The sequence below is a fragment of the Fringilla coelebs genome, assembly GCF_963513975.1.
Source record: "Fringilla coelebs genome assembly, chromosome: 14".
Lineage (NCBI taxonomy): Eukaryota > Metazoa > Chordata > Aves > Passeriformes > Fringillidae > Fringilla > Fringilla coelebs.
The window spans coordinates 6774315-6793823 of NC_140040.1; the positions used below are offsets into that span (position 1 = coordinate 6774315).

The 19509-nt window shown below is 54.7% G+C and overlaps 3 protein-coding genes across 4 annotated transcripts in view; all 3 read left to right on the plus strand.

Moving 5' to 3' along the window:
• Positions 1 to 7329, plus strand: part of EDC4 (enhancer of mRNA decapping 4) — a 31142-nt gene extending 23813 nt beyond the window's left edge. Inside the window, exons 24-29 of one of the 2 annotated variants that reach the window (XM_084215219.1) lie at positions 517 to 632; positions 1109 to 1274; positions 2422 to 2608; positions 3756 to 3975; positions 4644 to 4807; positions 6058 to 7329. In XM_084215219.1, the coding sequence (XP_084071345.1) occupies positions 517 to 632; positions 1109 to 1274; positions 2422 to 2608; positions 3756 to 3975; positions 4644 to 4807; positions 6058 to 6250 (1046 nt within the window). In that variant the 3' untranslated portion in view covers positions 6251 to 7329. The remainder of the gene's footprint in view (positions 1 to 516; positions 633 to 1108; positions 1275 to 2421; positions 2609 to 3755; positions 3976 to 4643; positions 4808 to 6057) is intronic. The other variant, XM_084215220.1, reaches the window with a different exon arrangement.
• A 509-nt stretch (positions 7330 to 7838) lies between these two features.
• NRN1L (neuritin 1 like) lies at positions 7839 to 10752 on the plus strand (the record flags this gene model as incomplete). The annotated part of the gene is made up of 3 exons (XM_084215054.1): positions 7839 to 7945; positions 10235 to 10397; positions 10479 to 10752. Exons 1-3 carry the CDS (start codon positions 7888 to 7890, stop codon positions 10750 to 10752), a joined length of 495 nt encoding a protein of 164 aa, XP_084071180.1. The 5' UTR covers positions 7839 to 7887.
• A 7599-nt stretch (positions 10753 to 18351) lies between these two features.
• The window catches only part of PSKH1 (protein serine kinase H1), a 29339-nt gene continuing 28181 nt past the window's right edge, over positions 18352 to 19509 (plus strand). The window contains exon 1 of the mRNA XM_084215324.1: positions 18352 to 18376. The gene's annotated coding sequence lies outside the window, so the exon portion shown is untranslated. The remainder of the gene's footprint in view (positions 18377 to 19509) is intronic.

Consider the following 19509-nt stretch of genomic DNA (forward strand, 5'->3'; position numbering starts at 1 on the left):
TTTCCAGAGAGTGTGGTCTGACCTTCCATAGTAATCTCTAAAGCCTTTGGAGTCTGTTCAGTAGAGGAAGGTGAAAGAGGCTGATGAATTTGGAAATGCTGAGACTTGGCTGGAGCAAGCTTGAAGTTGTCTTTGCCCTTTCTCGGTGCACTGGCACCATGCATGTAAGGAAATGTTCCAAAACTGCTGGTGGGAAAGCCTGCAGCCAGTAGCTGTCTAAGGCAGGGCTACCTGCTATTCTGGGTCAGGTCAGCTGTGACTTTGTCACACCAACTCCTAAAAACTTTCAAGGCTGGAGGTTCCACAACTTCTGGTAACTTCCAGAGCTGTACCACCTTCCTAGCAAAGGCTTTCTTGAAATGTCCAACCTTAGTTCCCCAAGCACAGCACAGTTTGTGATCATTGTCCCTTGCTGTGTCATATCCAAGAATAATTTGATTCCATTTTCTTTTCTGGGCTTCGAAGTGTGACTTTAGGCTTAAAGCTTCATTTTTGTCCTGTTTTTGTTATGCCTAGGCATTTCCAAGAGCATGGACCCTACTGTCAGCCAGCTCAGTAATACTATTGCTACCAAGCTCACTGCTGTTGAGGGGACGTTGAAAGAGAATATTACCAAGCTAGTGAAATCAAAGGTAAGGAGTACCAGAGTGGCTTTTCCAGGGCACACTGAGTCGGGTAGCACACCTGCCTGGGTAGCAACTTCTTATGCCTTTTCCCCTCACCTCTGTCTCTAGGTAATGCCAGTTTAGCTGCCAGTAGTCAAAGCTTTTTCATGGTCTCATTGGGAGGATAAGCTCTTTGCATGCTCCCCTGCCCACTTTGCCTCATTAACACTTTTTTCATTTACCAAGTTGTTCATTTTCTACTAGAGTAGAAATTCTCACCACAGCAGTGACTTTGTTTTGGGCAGCCCTTGAGCAAGTAGAGGTTCTGCCTGCTGGAGTCACAGTGCAGCCTGGCCAGTGGGAAGAGCCAAGGGAACAGCCTTGGACGCTGGGCTGTCCTTAACTAGTGTGGGTGTGTTGCAGGGACCTGGTGTTTGCTCTCACCCTTAGTCCTGGAGCAGACTGTAGTTAATTTTCTGGACTCTTCTCTGTGTGCTTGTAAGAACCTTACAGACAGTGTTGTGAGGGCCACAGCTGACACTCTGCAGGGACCCATCCAGTCAGCCTACAGGGAGGCCTTCCAGAGCGTCGTGCTGCCAGCCTTTGAGAAGAGCTGCCAGTCCATGTTCCAGCAAATCAATGACACCTTCAAGCAGGGCACACAGGAATGTGAGTGGTTTTTCTTCTTCAGTTGTTCTCTGCATTAGTGTTTGCATTAGTGGCTGGCAACACCCTGGCCTTATGTTTTTGCCTTAAAACTGGTGAGTGTTTAACCTCTTAGCCCTTCCATATGTTCTGTTCCATACTTGTGAAGCAGAAGTGGGGAGGTTTTTGTGGGTGGTGCTATAAGAGTAGGGATTCACTTCTGGTCTTTGTAGCCCACATAGCAAAACACTCAGCTGTGTTCTGGGAATCTGTGACTTCATCTATTGAGTAGGAAAAGCCCAGCTGCAGGATTATCCCATCCTTGTGTCAGAAACATGATGAATGGAGAGGGTGGCAGTCCTGCAGCTAGGGCCTCCTCTCAGAGGGGTAATGGATTGGAGAAGGTTTAGACAAGGGTACCAGGATGACCAGAGGTTAAATAGTGGCTGAACAGTGTGGACATAGGCTGAAATAGACCATACCCTTAAGTAAGGAAAACTATACACTGATGCACTGCAGAAGATCATTCCTGTTCTCAGGTTTGGAATGCAGATCCTTAGCCTTTGGGGAGGCTGAACAGGTATTACTCTGCAGAGCTGGTTTCTGAGAGGGCCTGAATGTGGCCAGTGCTAGCACAGTGACTTCTGTTGGCCATAGATCTGCAGGGTGTCTCCAGCCTTCCTCTTCCACACAAATCTCCCACAAATATGAGCTTACATTCTTCTCCCTTTTGATCAGGCCAGTTCCTAAGATATTTTAAAATACAGGTTTTAAATCTTTGGAGACATGATTTCTTTCTTGTCATAAAAGTTTCCCCTCTTTCTTCAAGAGCATTGAACTAATGCAGATCACAATTCACACTACATATGAAGTAAAACACCCTCACTCCTGCCTTTATGTCCCCTGAACAAGGACTGCCTGAAGAAGTCTGTTGTAGGAGAGCTGGTGGGTTTGTGGCTGTGTTGTGTGATGGGGAGACTGGAAGCTGGGTTTCTAGTTTGATGTAATACAGCCCAAAACAAGGCTTGTGCTTCTCCTCTGTCCTGTGCTCATACACGGGCTCAGCAATCGCTTCTGCTGGAGAACATGTAGAGCCTGGCAGCTGGATTTCTGCCCTGATCATCTCCCCAGGTGCAGATGGCACAAAGCTCTCCCTCTCTGCTCATTGCAGATATCCAGCAGCTGGAGGCTCACTTGAAGAACAAGAAGGTACGAGAGCAGGAGGTGCGGGACCCGCTGCTGACCCAGCTGCGGCAGCTCATCAGCACCTTCCAGAGCAGCACGGAGCAGCTGGCGTCCAGCATCGCCGCCAGCGTCCACGCCGAGGTGCAGCACCAGCTCCACGTCATCGTGGGCAAGTAAGTTGGCAGCTGGGCTTGTGGAAAGAGATGTCACTGAGATGTACATGCAAGCCAGGAGTGCTGTAGGGCTGCTTGTTGGCCCTGCACTATGGCAAAGCAAGTGGGCTGGTGACTGTTGCCCACAGAAGGTTTCCCAGCTCTATGGGGGAGCTCAGGGCCTGCTTTTCTCCAGGTCCCCGGTGCACAGTGGAGAACAGAAGGATCTAAGGCACTACTAAGCAGACTCAAATCTGAGTACTTCCTGCAGATCATTTCAGAGGAGTCCTTTCTTTACTCACTATCCTCAGGCATGCAGTTTCTACAGGCTGTTCTCTCCCCACAGCTGCTCTGCAGCAGTTTGTGCTTTGCCCTCCTGCTTTCAGGATGGGATCCCAGCAGTGCCTCCAGCACATTCACACCATGAGGCAGTGGCAGATTGCCAGGCATTGGCATTGGCTGTGGTCACCTGCAGGGCAGAGCAACCCTGTCTATTTTAAGCCACTAGAACATATGTCAGAACACACTGGGGTCTTCAGTGCAGGCCAGAGTTGCCAGGAATGCCACCAGACTAAATCCTGGTCTTGTTGCATGGGCTGTGCTTGTTCCCAAGGAAGCCCTGCTTTTCTACCTGTGGTAGAGCAGGTTTGATGCTTTGTACCCTTTGTGAGAGGAGAGAATCCAGCCCTTGAGGGAAAAGGTGTCACACCGAGCAGCAGAGTCTGCACTGTGAAATCCTCTTCTGTGGAGAAGTACAGGCACAGTATAAGGGTGTTCTCATTCTAAAGGTGTCATCTGCACACAAGGAGCTGCATCTGACAGATCTCCTGTAGGAAACTGCCCCCATTTGGGGATAACCCCATAGCTTAGTCTCCTTGCTTGTAAGCCAGAGACATTAAAGATTTAAAATACTGTTTGATGAGACCTAGTTCCCTGAAATGTCACTTTCCTACACAGAATCCCAGCATCTTCCAAGTGCACCCTGGGACGTTGTAGTGTTGGCCACAGAGCTGCCTGTGCCTCAGATCTGTTTGTATGAGCCCTTAGGGAGCCCCACTACAAAAAGCAAACCAGCCTGTGTTTTCTCACTGGTATAAGCTTTGTGCAGTGTTATCCCTGGGCTCTTCATTCTCAGAGGTGCCCACGGGTTCTGCTTTGTTTTTTTCAGCATGCAGGAGTCTATTTTGGCCCAGGTGCAGAGAGTCATTAAAGGAGAAGTGAGCCTGGCTATGAAGGAGCAGCAGGCAGCTGTCACCTCGAGCATTGTCCAGGCAATGCGCTCGGCAGCCGGGACACCCATCCCCTCTACTCACATGGATTTCCAGTCCCAGCAGACTCACATCCTTCAGCTGCTCCAGCAGGGACACCTCAACCAAGCTTTCCAGCAGGTACCTAGTTTTCCTGGTAGTCATCCACTGCTTGTTGGGGACTGAGAAGGAAAAAAGGGCTCCTTGGGGTGGGCACATGTCACAACAGCTTACACAGGAATTGACTGAAAAGACCTGTGGCAGTGGAGTGCTTGAGGGGTGCAGTAGTTCTCATGCAGGTGGAGCCAGAGCCATGCAGGTTCCATGATTTGGTAGCAGTTAAGTTCCTTCATCCCTGCCCATGTCCTGCCAGGACAGTGTCAGTGCTCCAGTAAACCAGCATGTTGTGCCATTGAAGCTGACACGTGGCACACACAGCTTCATAAGCCTCTCCAGGCAGATCTACCAGCTGGGGCCTGACCTTGCCTTTGACTTTGAACATGCAGGCAGATCCCTTTGAGCTGCTGCAGACAAACTTCTGGGAATGATAGCACTGCTCCATGCTGCTGACAGTATCTTGTTCCCCTTTGTGTGGTTGTGCTCTGTTCAGCTTGGAACAGACACAGGTGTCCTCAGAGCATAGTGCAAGAGCCTAAAGATGGCCCTGCTGGCCTGTACAGCAGAGGTGCAGAGATTTTGCTCCCAGAGGAGGCTGTTGAGCCACTGAGCATCCCAGAGCTGTCACTCTGTCCTGTGTCCCTCACCTGCCTGTTGGTTCCTGTGCATTTCTAATTGTGTCTTCCTTGCAGGCTCTAACAGCAGCTGATCTCAACCTGGTTCTCTATGTCTGTGAGACTGTGGATACTCAGCAGGTATTTGGACAGCATCCATGCCCACTGTCCCAGCCTGTGCTGCTCTCCCTCATTCAGCAGCTCTCCTCAGATCTGGGCACCCGTACAGAACTGAAGTTGAAGTGAGTATGACCAGAGAACTGGGTCCTGTTCTTAGTCCTGGCTTTAAATTCAGTGCCTAGAAGTGGGAGGTAGAACTTTGACAAAAGTTGGAGTTTCTGTAGCCTATTACTGGCATGTTTAAAGCCAGTGGTAACTCAGAAGAATATGTCAGCATTGCCAGAGAAAGCTTTGCTGAGGTACTAGTGGAAGGAGAACCCAGCAGTAGATGCTGGTACCTCTAGAATTGTAGCCTGTAAATATTTGCAGCCTGTGCAGCAATCCCCATTCCCCGAGGAGCAATTTCCTTGTGGAGGCAAAAGAAGGGATAGTGCCATGGTCCCTGCACGGTACAATATCCAGGGCAAGTTTGCTCTGTCCTCAACTCTTAACCCATCACTGGACTTTGTGTCAGCAGTTTCTTGTCGTGACTGTCAGAAAGGCTCAGTGGGAGGCTGCAGCAGTAGCTACTGGTATAATTTCTGGTGGATGTTCCAAGCAAAGCTTGTGTGACAAAATAGTGACTGTACTGATACTTGCCATGAACATTTTTAGTGTCTGAGTCAAAACCCTGCTATCTGCCCTTAAAAGCTAAATTGTTAAGGTACCTACAGGTTTTGACTATGACTGGTATGGAAAGATTACTTAAATTGATTTTTTAACTCGATAAACAAGCTAGAAAAACTCAAAAGAGCTTCAAGTTACAGGCTGGTAATTGGAGTTAAAGCTGCTGCTGTAAAGTTTAAGCGGGATTGTTTTTGAAAACCTGCAGTGACCACATTGCCTTACTCAGGCTGTGGTTTAAAAGCTGATGGCTCATCTGAACTTCAGTGTCTTCTTGATAAAAGTCTTGATCTTATCCCACCCCTTCCTGGATGGATTTGATTGTAACCCTACACAAACTGAGCCTCACTGCTGAGGGATTTTACTGTCTAATGAGTAACTTATTCTGTTTAAAGGTACTTAAGAAAATATCTACTGAGAGTCACCTCCAGCACTGTGGGGAGTTCTCACTGGCTGCTGCCTCTGCCTTGGCTCCAGCAGCCAGGTTGTGGAGCAGGTGGGCAGGCTGGGAGCTGTAGGCTGACCTCACATGTTTAGGAAGAGATAGGTGGACTCTGCTGTGAGTCAGGAACATTTATTATGTGATAACTGAACATACTGCAGAGTTGGGTGGAGGGGGAACAAAACTGCATCTTCAGCACTAACATGAACTGAATGGGATTGGGGTCATATTCTGGCTTCGGTGCTAACCTTGCTCTCTCTCCTTCAGCTACTTGGAGGATGCAGTGATGCACCTTGACCAAAGCGACCCCATCACCCGAGACCACATGGGGTCAGTCATGAACCAGGTGCGGCAAAAGCTCTTCCAGTTCCTCCAGGTGGAACCCCACAACCCTCTGAGCAAGCCTGCGCGTCGCCTAATGATCATGCTGCAGGGCCTGGTCACCCCTGGCATGACCTAGGAAGAGCTGCCTGCCTGCTGGGCTGCTCCACCCAAGCCCACCCAGCAGATCTGTAGTTACTAACGATGCCTGGCTGGTGTTGAGAGCTCTTGCCAGAAAATCTATCAACGCGTGTGTGATGTCTCTAAGGCGAACACCATCTGTGTATAGGTCCATATAGTCACTGAACATTCACTCGGCTTATTTTTCCTAAATAGCCTCTTTTTTGAGAGTTAAATCTCTTCTTCACCTGCCCATCCGTCCCCAAGGCTGGCTGGCAGTCCGTGTCTCATGCAGCAGAAGCCGATGGATTCCTTACCCCTTTAAAAGTTTGGATCTGCTGCCGTCAGCAGCGAGGTGTGCGCTGAGCCCAGGGGCTGCTCCTCGCTGGCCAGAAACCTGGACCCACACTTTAGGGAAGGGCTCAAACTCCTCCTCCCTGGCAGGCTGTAGGCACAGGGAGGAGGTCAGCTGAGCGAAAGGGGTTAGATAGAATTCATTAATTAGTTAGTTACTCTGAGGTTCGTTAATTCCAGATCCACAGTGGAGTGCCCGGCCCACCTGGCGCAGTGAGGCAGGTTTGGGCAGGGGTGATACCTCTGGAGTGCCCTGGGGAGGGGCTCTGGGGCAGGGTGCTGAGGCAGCAGCAAACTGCAAGAGCCCCAGGGGGCCACGGTTCTGTTGTGCATTGGAGCATGTCCATGTTTCAGACATTAGTTTTGATTTTACACCAAGGTTTTTCTTTTTATCTAAATTTTGAAGTTTTGGGGGGGTTTTGTTCTTTTTTTTTCCTTTTTTTGTTTTTTTTTTTTTGGAAATAACATTGAGTACAATTCAATAAAAAACTTTTTGAGAAAAAAGACATGGAGACCTTTTTCTGTTGTGTGATGGAGGGAAGACTGAGAGGTCCTTTAGGATATCAGACTATCTCAGGCTAGAATCTGAGATGATGGGCCACCGTCACCTCTCTTTCCAGATTTTTTCCTGAATCTGTGCTCAAGCTTTCCTGTGTGAGTCCAGCAGGGCATAGTGGTCTCTGCTTCCAGGGAGAGGCAGGAGGTGATTGATGGTGGGCTGCTGGCTGTGGGAAGGGGAAATTAATTCCCCTTTTCACAGCAAAAATATCTCTGGCTACTCCTCCTTCCTGGAGACGAGAAGGCTTTGGGAGGACCTTACAGCACCTTCCCAATACATACAGGAGCTCCAATAGAACTGGAGAAGGGCTTTGGACAAGGGCATTGAGTGACAGGGCAAGGGTGAATGGCTTCACAGTGACAGAGGGCAGGATTAGTTTGGATATTAGGAAAAATTTCTTCCCTGTGAGGACAGTGGGTCGCAGGCTGCCCAGAGAAGCTGTGGGTGCCCCATCCCTGGAAGTGTTCACGAGACCAGGTTGCACAGGGCTGGACGGTGTCCCTGCCGGGTTGGAACGAGATGGTTTTGTGGGGCCCCGTCCAACCCAAACCGTTCTGTGATTCTGCGAACTGCAGGGGCCGGGGTCCAGCCCCGGGGGCTCCTCCGCCCCTCGGCGGGGCCGGCAGGGCGTGCCGGGGGCTGGTCCGGGGCGGTGCCGGCGGGCCGGGGGCGGGCGGCGGGGCCGGGGCTGCCGGCGGCGGCGGGCGCGGAGCACACGGCGGCGGCGGCGCGGGGTCCGCACCATGGGCGGCGGCTGCTGGCGGCTGCTGGGCATCGTGTGCCCGCTGCTCCTGCACCTCGGTGAGTGCCGCGGGACCGCTCCGGGCCGGGCTGCGGGACCGACAGCCCGGGCTCTCCCCGCCGGGGCTGGGGGGCGGGCGGGTAGGAGCGGGACCCCGGCCGCGTCCCGCACTTTCTGTAGCTGCGGGGAGCTGGGTGCCCGGTTGTCCCTCGGCTCAGCGATCCATCCACTCTTGTCCCGTGTCCTGAGATGCCGGGCAAGGAGGAACGCGGCTTCCCGGCGCTGTCCGGGATGTCTCTGCACGGGCGGGGACGGTTCCCGAGCTCTGGCTCTCCAGCCCCGTGTGCCCACCCAGCACCCGCTGGCTTTCCCTGCTGTCCTCGTTCAGCGGGGCCGGAGGGCATCCTGATGGCTGGGGGACTGTCATCCGGCAGCTCCTGCGCCTCACTGGCACCAGCGTGTCCCCTCCACACTCCCGCTCCTCCGAGCGCCGAGGGGGGATGCGAGCACAGCGGTACACAGTGATATCTCTGCTCTGAGGAGAGATGGGGAGCCTGGGATTAACCTGCTCCGGCTGCACGGACGATGAAGGACAGGGACCACAAAACCCCTGATGGATTTTAGGCTCAGAGGGTGGGTGACTCCAACCCTTCCCGAGGAGCAGGATGGCTGCGCTCGCTGGGGAGCTCGGGATGCTCCGCAGCGTCCTGGGAAACTTCCTCCGTGCCTTTCCCTTGGGCTTTCTCCATGACGGAGCCGGGAGCAGGTTTTTCCCCACGGTTTTGCAGTAGAGCAGCGGAGATTATTTGCCCTCCTGCTTTCTCCTTCTTTGCTCGCCTTGCTCAGCCTCGTGCCGAGGGAACTGAGCAAAGGGAAGGGTTTGTGCCAGACCTTAGAGGAGCCCAGGAGGGGAAACCTCAGCCTGCAGCAGGGACCAGCCGGCTGAAGGGAGGCATCATCTGGCCCTGCCAGCTGCTGGGGTCTTGGGCTGGTGGGAGGCAGGCTTGTGCCTGGCTGGGTGAAAAGAAAGCAATGTATCCCACTTTCTCTATTGATACCTGTGATGTTTGAGACCCACGTGTCTGGCATCAGTCTGAGGCTTTCCCCGGTGCTGTGCTCAGGGGGCTCTCATTGCAAGCACCAAAAGTGCCCTGTGATTGTCAGGCTCACCCTGGTGTTAGTCTTGACCACAGCCACTTTGCTCAGGACCCAGTTCCAGGGGTGCAGGCGTGGGAGACATTCTGGCTGCCTCAGCAGTCACCAGGAAACTTTCAGCTGTTTTTGGGGTCACCTTTCCACAGGGGTCCCCTGCAAGGCTCTCCTCAATTAGAAACCTCCCTGGTGCACACCCTTGTCATTTCCAAAACTCTCTAACTCCTGTGAATTGGCACAGAGACCCCACATCTTCTGGCCTACAGGGCCTCTGGGGCAGAGCTGAGGACCGTGCAGGTTTACTCTGTGACCCAGTCACACACCAGCTCGTTTTGGGCTTCCCACTGGTTGTGGATGCACTGGCCGTCCTCATGGACACACCTGGTGTCCATTGTCCCGTGTCCAGCACCAGGGTTTGGCCAGTGCCAGTGGTGAATCGTTTGTGGAGCAGAGCAGGGGCTTCTCAGAATGGAGCAGCCAGACTTGCCCTTGTGCCTTTTCCTTTGTGCTTTTTCTTCCCCTTTCCCTCCCCTGTTTCCCCTTCCTGTTTTCCCTTTCCCTTTTTTCTTTATCCTTTCCTTTTTCCTGTTCACCTTTCCCCTTCCATTTTTCTCTTCCCCTTTCCCCTTCCCACCTTTCCTTTTCCCCTCCTTTCTCACTTTCCTTTTTTCTTTCCTCTTCCTCTTCCTCCTTCCCCTTCCCTTTCTCCTATCTCTTTCTCTTTCCCACTTTCCCCCCCTCTTTCCCCTTTCCCCTTTATTTCCCCCTTTCCCCCTCTTTCCCACTGCAGTCAGAGCAGGGACTCCAGCTTGCTGAGCCGTCGCTTTGTTATTTTCTGTTGTAGACACAAATTAATCTTTGCTGTCAGGGGATAAAGGCCGGGACAGATGGCTCTGGGGAGAGCCGGGGAGGCCCGAGGTGACGCGGCCGGCAGGAGCCCTGCGGCGAACGGCAGCATCGCTGCGGGGCCGTCACATCGCGTCGGGCTCCCGGGCCGGGAGCGAAGCGTCACTACGAGTGCCCAGGGAGGGGATGTCGCGGTCTGGGGGCGTGTGGAAGCCTCTCGCCACATTTTAGAGCCCATTGTCACCCCCAGCCGGTGACAACCTCACTCCACGCTGCCCTGAGCCGGGCGGGCGGGGGCCGTCGGGGCTCGGCGGGGGCTCAGCTCGGTCTCTCCTCTCTGTGCCCCGCAGCCGCGAGCCAGGAGCCCGTCAGCATGGCGGGACAGTGCGACACCATCTACAAGGGCTTCGCCGAATGCCTCCTCAGCCTGGGGGAGAGCATGGCCCAGAGCGTCCGGCAGCAGCAGCAGGAGGAGGGCGGCGACGAGGCGCAGGAGCTGGACGCCATCTGCAAGTGAGTGTCCCTGTGGGAGCCGCTGGGACGGTGGGGTCACCTGCCACCAGCATCGCCCCCGACTCCCGTCCTCCTCCCCAGGTCCTGGGATGACTTCCACGCCTGCGCCAGCGAGGTGCTGTCGCGATGCCCCGTGGAAGCGGCCACCGTCTGGGAGTCGCTGCGCCAGGAGTCCCGCAAGATCCAGTTCCAGGGGAACCTGCAGGAGCTGTGCAGCGCCCGGGGCCGCCTGGCCGGCGCCCAGAGCTCGCCGGCCTCTGAGACCAACCAGGCCACGCTGCGGGGCTCGGCCGCCGCCCTGCAGCCTCACCTGCTGGCCCTGCTGGCCCTGCCGCTGCTGCTGCTCTGGCTGTAGCCCTGCTCGCCCACGGGGTGCCCAGGTGATGCCGGGTCGGCTCCCCGGCTGCTGGCCGGTCCCCGCCACGCCCACCTCCCTCCCGGGCATCCCTCGCGGGGCACGGTCCTCTCCTGCAGCACTTCAGATGGATTTATATTTATATTAAAAGACACTTTTACATTTCACCTGTCTCTCTGCCATGGGATGCCCCTTCAGCCCCTCCCAAGCCCCGTGTTTGCTCTGGGGACTGGAGAGGAGATGCTCCCTGCACCAGGCCCCAGGAAGGGTCAGTGGGAGGGTCTGTGACACCATTCCTCCAGTGTATTGCCCATGGCCATGCCAGGTTGTCCATGGGAATATGGACAGCCCCAGGAGGGGGTGATTCCCACTGCCCTGGTGCTCCCTGGCTGCTGCTTTTCAGGGCTGGGCATAGCAGATATTCCCTTTAGAGGTGGGTCAAATGTTTTATTCCTTTTAAATGGCACCTCCAGAAAACACAGGGTGCAGATTTCTTTGTCTTTTTGGCAGCCAATAGCTTGTCCTCTGATGGGCAACTCCAGTGACATTTTCTGTTTCCAACCCCTTTTATTTTGGTCTCGCTGTATTCATGGTCATGGAGAAAAGTATGGTTTGCAGGGAAGAGAGGGATTTTTTGGTTTTTTTTTCCAAGATGATGCAGGTAAAAAAGCTAGGGAACTGGAAATCTCATCCACGTTCACAGGGAACTTGTTGAAGTTATACCAAGATGATTTGTGGGCCTTTAACTTGGCTAAACTTGTATCTATCAATGGAAGATGCTCTAATTCCCATCCTTGTCACTGTTATGCTGAAAAGTTAGGATATTTTTCCCAGTTACTGAAGCCCAGAGTGCAAACCAGCTCCCCTAGGCCTGGGCTGGTGAGGGATCCTCCCCGCTCTCCTGGGCACAGCCTTCACTCCCCACCCATCACCTAAAGGGCCACTGGCAATGCAAATGGGCCACCCCAGCTGTGGCACAGATCACAGGCTCCTTGCTGGTGTGGCCCCCAGCCTCTAGCAGCAGCAGTGGGTAAATCTGGCCGGCATGTGGGAAGCCATCCCACTCGGGAAAGGCAACAAAATCCTCTGGCCAACACAAGTGCCACCGCTCTGAGGATTGCTCCAGGCTCAGCAGAGAGCAGGAGCCATGAGCTCCTATGGCTGTGGGTAGCAAGTTGCTGCTGTTTCTGTGACTTCCATGACTTCAAGGCTGTCTCAAAAACATTCCAGCAGCTGGGCGCATGGTTTTGGCCTGGGAAAGCTTTTGCCATGCTGTCCTGTGGCTGAAAGCCTTCAGCATGTGTGTGAAGAGCTCAGTAAACACTGTCCTCATCAAGCCAGGGAAAAATATTGTTTGTTTCATCATAAAACCTCTTCCTGAGAGGTCTCATAACTTAAACAGGTGATTGGTCACCTCGGGGATGTCACCCAGTCCTCTGCCAGGCTCTGGGTCTAGGAAACACTAACAGGATTGCTGGTCCATCCCATGGGGCTGAGTGATTGCTGCCGATCCCTCAGCTCTGTGGGGGGCTCTGTGTTTATTTCCCATTATTTATCCCACTAACCAGCCTGGAGCTGGCTGGGGGGACACAAAACATCTGGGCTCCCGGCAGCCCCTGCTGGGGGAAGATGCTGATCCCGGGGCCGGTGCCCCATGGGACACGGGGCAAGACACCACCGCAGCTCTCATCACGCAGCAGCTGCCGCTCCCCGTGTTTAACGCCAGCGCCGGGGGGATAATCCACCGATTCTTTCCTTCCCTGTTCCTGACAATCCTGTGTTTAAGGCTGAATTAGTGGCGGATCCCGGCAGGGTGGCTAAGAGGATAAACGCCAGCCGGGCGCCGGCCACGCAGCGCGCAGCGCCCGCCGGCACCTCCGAGGGGTGGGGACGGTGGGATCGCAGCGGGGCAGCGGGAGGTGGCCGGGGAGACGGAGCATCACCAACGTGGTCCTGTGACAGGCTGCCACCACGATGGTGACACTTGCAGACAACAAACTGTGCTGGTTCAATCCAGTCGGAATCAAAGCCTGGGAAGATCCACCCACACCCACCACACACTCCGGGCGTTTCACCCAGTGTGCAAAAAGCCACACGGCAGAAGGTCCCATGTCCTGGAAACTGTCACCATATACATCACAGACCCTTGGCTATGTCACCACGTGTCCTGAGCACCAGCACTTGTCACCACACGTGGCTCACACCTTCGGCTGTGCTTCCATGTGTCTTGCAGCTGAAAGGTGTCACCGCACAGCCGGCAGGCACTGATGGCACTGGGAAGCCAGGGCTGGGATTTGGGCATGCTGGACAAGTGTGGGTCACCACTGCTTGGTGACACTGCACATGCAAGAGTCCACAGCAAAGCACTGCCCAAGCCCCAGTGCCACCTGTGGCCCCAGTCCTCCTTCAGGGAGGTGCCTGCAGGGCCGAGGGCAGCAGTGTGGCAGCAAGGGTGGGCATGCTGACCCCAGGAAAGCTCTCCAGTTCTCCAGACTGGGACATTGAGCCAGTGGCTGTCTTTCCATTGGGTCTAAGGGTTTGGGACAGTCCTGCAGCTGTGTCCTGATGTGGGAAGGGACAACATCCTTGTTCCTGTCCCCAGAACAAACAGCTGGCTCCCTGCACAGTGACAGCACCTTAAAGCAACTGTCCAGGCTGAAAGGAGCAGAGGGTGGGGAATGAGACTGGCGGACCCCGGCACCGGGAGCCTTTGGAGCGCTCGCCGTGCTGTGGAAACCCCTCGCTCTGGTTACGAAACTCCGGTGACCTACTTTACACTCCCTGCTTTTGTTCTTAATTCCCAGATATGGCCGCTCTCCAGATTTTGCCCATCAAGGCAAATTAATTGGAGTAGATCCTAATTTGCTCTCTGCTATTCTTTGGGCAGAAGATTAAATGCTCTGCAGACATTATCTCCCTCTCTCTTCTCTAAGAGACAAACCTGAATTAATAAAAAAGAAAAAAAAAGGGATAAAGGCCAGCTGAGTCCAGCTGAGTTGACGTTCGAATTCACTTTTCACAATCGCAGAACGGGCCAGGGAGGCCCTCGTGTCCCTGGGCAGCTGGAACCAGATGATGACACTATTCTAGGTGGTTGTGTGAGTGAGACAGCACACATGGCACAGTGACATGAGGGCTGACTTCCCACCATGCTGCCCAACGCCTCTGCCATACGATGGCTGTACCCTCCATTCCTTCACCCAGGGAAATTCCTCCTGATGAGGGTTCCAGCTGGGGAATGACTCTTCATCTGTGGGTTTCTCTAACTGGATAGACTGGTGTGGAGGCCACCAGCAGAGGGGAGATGGCTCCTTGCCCTTCCATGGCTCCAGTACCACTGTCCCAGTCTGGCATCCCCAACCAGGCACCAGTTTTGCCACCTCCACTTTGCTGGCACCCCGGGGGGAGTGGGAGCACTGGAAAACAAGCATAGCCTGGAGGACACTATGTCACAGGGCTGGCCAGTGTCCGAGTTTGCATGGGGATTTCTGCTAAGCCAAATGTCCAACTTTCCATAAGGAACCGCCAAAAGACAACCTCAATCCCCATGGATCGGAGGCAGTGGGAACAGCTGAGCCGGAGTCACCTCTGCTGTGGGGGCTGTGTTCAGCCCCCCACCTGGCACCCCATCTGCGCTCAGCTTTGGGGCTGTTTTATTCTCCAGAGAGGCATATGGAAAGTTGGATTTCTTTTTTAAGCAGCTTTAATTGAACATCCTCCCGTTACGACCTCTGCTCAGCCTTGCTGGGACAACCTTGAGCTCTGGCCTGGCATGGCCATTGAGGGTTGGGCTGGCTGCCACACAGGGCAGGGATGCAGCTCAGAGGAAATCCAGGTTTCCCGCTTCACCTCATCCATTTGGTGGCAGATGAGGGGCCCCGTTCTCCTGGTTTCCTATGGCCTGGCACAGCAGGAAGTCCTGGGATCCCCAAATTGTCCCACGCTCAGGATGTGCAGCAATGTCCCAGGCAGCTTTGTGGTGCTGGGGGAGGGTGACACTGGAGGTGCTTCCAGCCATTCCCACCATTCCACAGGGAATTACAGCTTGTTGCACCCCAGTGAGTCGCTGGAGTCAGCTGGCAGCCCCACAGGCAGGTGTGGGATGCAAAGGGAACTCTGAAGTTCCCGTTCCAAGCAGGGTTAGTGCTGGTGCTGGAGCCAGCTCTGGAGCATCTTTGCATCTCCAGGGAGAGAGGATCCTCCACCTGTAGGTACCCAGCATTGCCCTGCTGGTCCTAGCCTGCCTTTAGCAGCCTCCACAGGAGGAGCCCTGAAGAAGCCACTAACAGGAGATACAAAACCTGAGGGAACCCATCCTTGCAGAGGGGTGAGGGCTCTCAGGAGGAAGCAGCCATGCTGCAGGACCAGGGGAGCAGAGGTCTAGGGTTCCACTCCCTGGAAGTGTTCAAGGACAGAGCTCTGAGCAACCTGGTCTGGTGGAAGATGTTCTTGCCCATGGTAGTGAGTTTGGAACTGGATGACCTTTAAAGGTCCCTTCCAACACAAATCATCCCAGGATTCTGTGACCCTTCAGAGACATTCCTGCCGCAAGGGTTGAATCCTTCCCATGGGGCTGGGGGCAGGCTGTAGGTCTTGGGCATCAGAGCTGGCAGGGGATTTCTGAAGGGGTCAGCACAGAAGAGCAGGTGGAGGCTCCTCTCCAGGAAGAGCAGCATCTTGGAAGGGAAAAGGCAAAAAAAAAAAATGACAAGGAGACAACAGCCCATTTGGCAGGAAAGCTTGCTGCTAGACCCTGCCCAAGCACAGCACTGCTTTGTGAGTGTGTCAGAAACCTGTTACCAGTCCCCTCTTGGAGGAGAGAGAAAAAACCCCAATGGTTTTTGGCTGGAGCAGTGCTGGTGGGAGCCCAGGCACGCAGAGCCTGGCGGGATGAGTGGCTGCAGAGCCTCTCAGTGCTCAGAGCTTCACAGCTGGTGGCCCCAGCAGCAAGGTGCTTATCCCAGTCAGAAATCTTCCTGCTGTAGATGCAGGAAAGGCTCTAGATGGAATAACAGACATCAGGAATCTACAGGCAATGACCCCAAGGTCAAACCAGGTGCCTGACCTGGCAGGCAGGGGATCACACAGATGAACAGACAGTTCCTGCCTCATCCCTGGGTGTTTTGCCAGGAGGATGTTGGCTTTGTGCAGATGTCTGGTGTGAAGCTCTCTTGGCTCCAGTGGGTCTCAGAGCACCACCACAGCATAAATAATACAAGAGCTGCTCTGATTGAGGTTCTCAGAAGTGCCCAGTTCTGGCCCAAGGGTTCGATGCCTGTTGGCTCTTCGACATTTTTCAGCAGCGAAGGACCCGGAACAGCCTCATTCAGTATTCCCATGAGGCTGGTCAGGAAACAGAGCTGTGAGGAAGTGACTAATGGAAGCTGCATCCCCTGAGGGAGACAAATCCTTGCTGAGCACTTAGCCCTCACTGTGTGAGCTCCCTGGCCTAGGTGAGGCAGCCCACTGCTCTACACCCATCAGCCGGGATGACAGAGAGAAACACGCTGGTGGAACCAAGCTGGGATGACCTTGAGAAACAGCCTAAAATAATAGGATCAACTTAAACAGGGACACGTGCAAGGTTTCACATGTCAGACACAGGTTAAGCCACTTCTCAGGGTCAGTGCTGGGGATGTGTGGCTGGGGAAACATCTCCATAAAGAAAGTGGGGGGATTGGAAGGCTGGAAACCTACCAGCAGCACCATTACTGTGTGGGGCAACAAGAACTGGGGAGTTTCCCTTGCAGAGAACTGCACAACTCATCCAAACCATCAATTCCAGCCCAGGCAGCCTCCTCCCAACCCTCACACATTTCCACACCTCGCTGGGAATTACACAGAGAAGCAGCTGATGACAATAATGTTCATCAGCAGGTACAACTTTTACTACATTATGACTTACTAATCATTCTAAAACAGCCAAAGATCCCAGGAGCATTAAAATAAACCCGGCTATTTTTAAAAGCATGGTAGGAGTGTGAAAAAAGCTCCGCTCCACCTGAACCGCCTCGGGAATGACGTGACAGCCAGGCTGGAAAACAAGCCCGGCAGCATTTCGTTTGTATGTCCCCAAGGGAAAGGAGTGCCGTCAGCATCCCTGCAAGGTGTGTCTCCCTGCTTTCAGGTCATCCAGGGCCGGAGCGTGGAGTGTTTTGTTTGAGGATGAGGAAAGGATGTGAGGAAGAAAGTCCACAGGCAGTTACCAAGCAAACTTTGTGTGTTTTGTGGCACTTAGTAGCTGGGGCAAAGAAAGGAGAAAGGAATGTGCCTCGTTATTCTGCTGTGCACAAGAGCTGTCCCACAGGGACCGGGTTTTCCCTGCCAAGGAAAAGGACCGATGCTTCCGGGCAATTCTCTTGCAAAGGGAATGTTTTTCCAGAGTCCCGCAGCCCAGCGGGGAGCCCTCGGAGCTGCTCCATGGGCTCCAAGGCGCTGCTGGGGAGCTGTCAGAGCTGGACTTGGCTCCAAAGAGGAGGCACTGCGGCCGCTCTTCCGAGGCAGGAGCACCGGCAGCAGGAACATTGCCCCTGCCAGGGGCCACCAGCTCAGCCCAGGGGGCTGAAGAGGGTCACAGGGATGCAAAATGTGGGTTATGTCAATATGAGTTTAAGGCAGGATGTTCTTTGTTGTAAGACCTTTGAAGACTTTCACAGCTAATCAGCAAAAAAGGAGAGCTGATCAGTGGAACAGGCAGCAGCCAACACTCCTTACTCAAGAATATTCTGGAACTAACAAGATTTAGGGATGTAATAAACTAAGATGTTGCTGTTCGCCGATGTAAACATTGCCAACTTGGCAAAATACTCCCATGTCCTTGTATCTTAGAGCTGAGCTGTCTTTATGGTAACACTAAAATTCATGCCATGGGTCAAAAAGACACTGCTGAGGTGAAGGTACTTCCCCTGAGTACTTACCTGATTTCTATGGAAATTATTAACCAATCTTAATAGAGGGGCTGTGCTTGGGAAGTCACTAACCCTGAGGTTCTCTGTGTAAATAATGGCACAGAAAGCCTGGTGGGTCGTGCTGGATTTGTGGAATAGCACCGAGCACCCAGGCTGGGGCAGCTCTGAAATAAACAATCGATGTCTCTATGGAGCGTGTCACGATTGGCGCAGGGCACACCAAGGAACGAGCCCGGTTTTGTGGGTAACAGCAGGGCCAGAGAGATGAGGGGGGCCTGGGGCGCACGGGGGTGAGGAACTCCAGGGGCCTGTAAGGCTGAGGGGTGCGGGATGGGGCTGAGGAGTCTCAGGCGGGGCTCCGGGGCGCCGGGGGCTGCTGTGAGGCCCGGAGCCCCCTCACGGCCCCGGAGCCCCTCACGCCCCCGGACCCCTCCCGGCCCCGGAGCCCCTCACGCTCCCGGAGCCCCTCACGGCCCCGGAGCCCCTCACGGCCCCGGATCCCTCACGCCCTCAGAGCCTCTCCCGGCCCCGGAGTCGCGAGCGGTCCCGGGCGGCCCCGGCAGGGGGCGGTAAAGCGCCCCGCCCTCTCCGCGCCTCGGCCCCGCCCCTCGCCCCTCCGCCAATCGCCGTGCGCGGTGTCCCCGCCCCTCGGGCGTCCCCGGCGCGCGGTGATGACGTCAGGAGGCGGTGCCGCGCCGCGGCCGGAGTGGGCCGAGGTGAGTCCGGGATCGGCGCCCCCGGGACCTCCCGGCCCGGCCCGGCCCGGCCCCGGCTCTGGCTCCCGCTCTCCTCCCTTTCCCTCCCCCTCCCTCCATCGCTCCGGGGGCGGCGGTGGTGGGGCCCGGGAGGCGTGGGCGCGGCGGGCCCCGGCGGGCCCCGGCGTCTCAGCCCCGCCGCTGTCCGGGCGCTGGGCCGCGGGGACAGGCGGGCCGGGGAGGGAGCCCTGCCCGCTCCCGGAGTGTCCCTCAGTGGGACGGGCCCGGTGCTTCCCAGGCCGGAGCCGAACATGCTGCGGGACGAGCTCCTGGCGCCGGCCCGGCCCTGGGTCCCCTTTCCAGTGTAGCGACAAGCGGCCTGGGCTGGGATGAGTTCTGGAAACAGACGGGTTTGGGAATCCCGGCTGGTTTGGCTGATTCTGCCCCTGGCTCCGGCACAGCTGCCTGCGGTGCTGCAGCAGCCCCAGCCCCGGGTTTCCCCTCTGAAATCCACCAGAAGCTCGCAGTAGGCATGCCAGGCAATGCCAGGTTTATGCCAGGCAGTGAGAGGCACGTTCGAGACGCGTTAGTGAGACGGCAGGCGAGGAGCTCAGTCTCCAAGGGGAGAACCATCAATCCCATGTTCCTTCCCACCTCTTCCAGATGTAGCTTGGATTGTTTGCCGCCTGCCAAGTATGTGATTTCCCACTCAGAGAGCTTGTAATGCTTGTAATTTATCTTAGTTCCTTTCCCCACATCCTTGGTGGTTACGGCACAGGAGCATGTCCTGCACTAATATGGATTAAGTATTTTGTTGCTGACTCTGGTCTGTAGCCTTCACTGGAACACTCAAGTGTACAAGGAGGAGCCACTGACATGCTGGAGTTGCTGCCAGATCTCAGTTAATGCCATGAGTGGATTTATAGATGATATTTTCAAGTCATTCATTCTTCTGTTTGGTTTTTGTTATGGGTGGGCTGTTTTACACAAGCCCTTCTCTACATGTTGAATTACTCTGTAATAATTTTGTTTATGGATGCTCTCATTCCATTTCTCTGTTAACTTAAAATGCTTTAAGCTTCAGTAATGCTGGGAAAACTGTCCATGGGAGGCATTATTCAGGACTAGCCAGAGCTCTTAATTTTTTATCATGG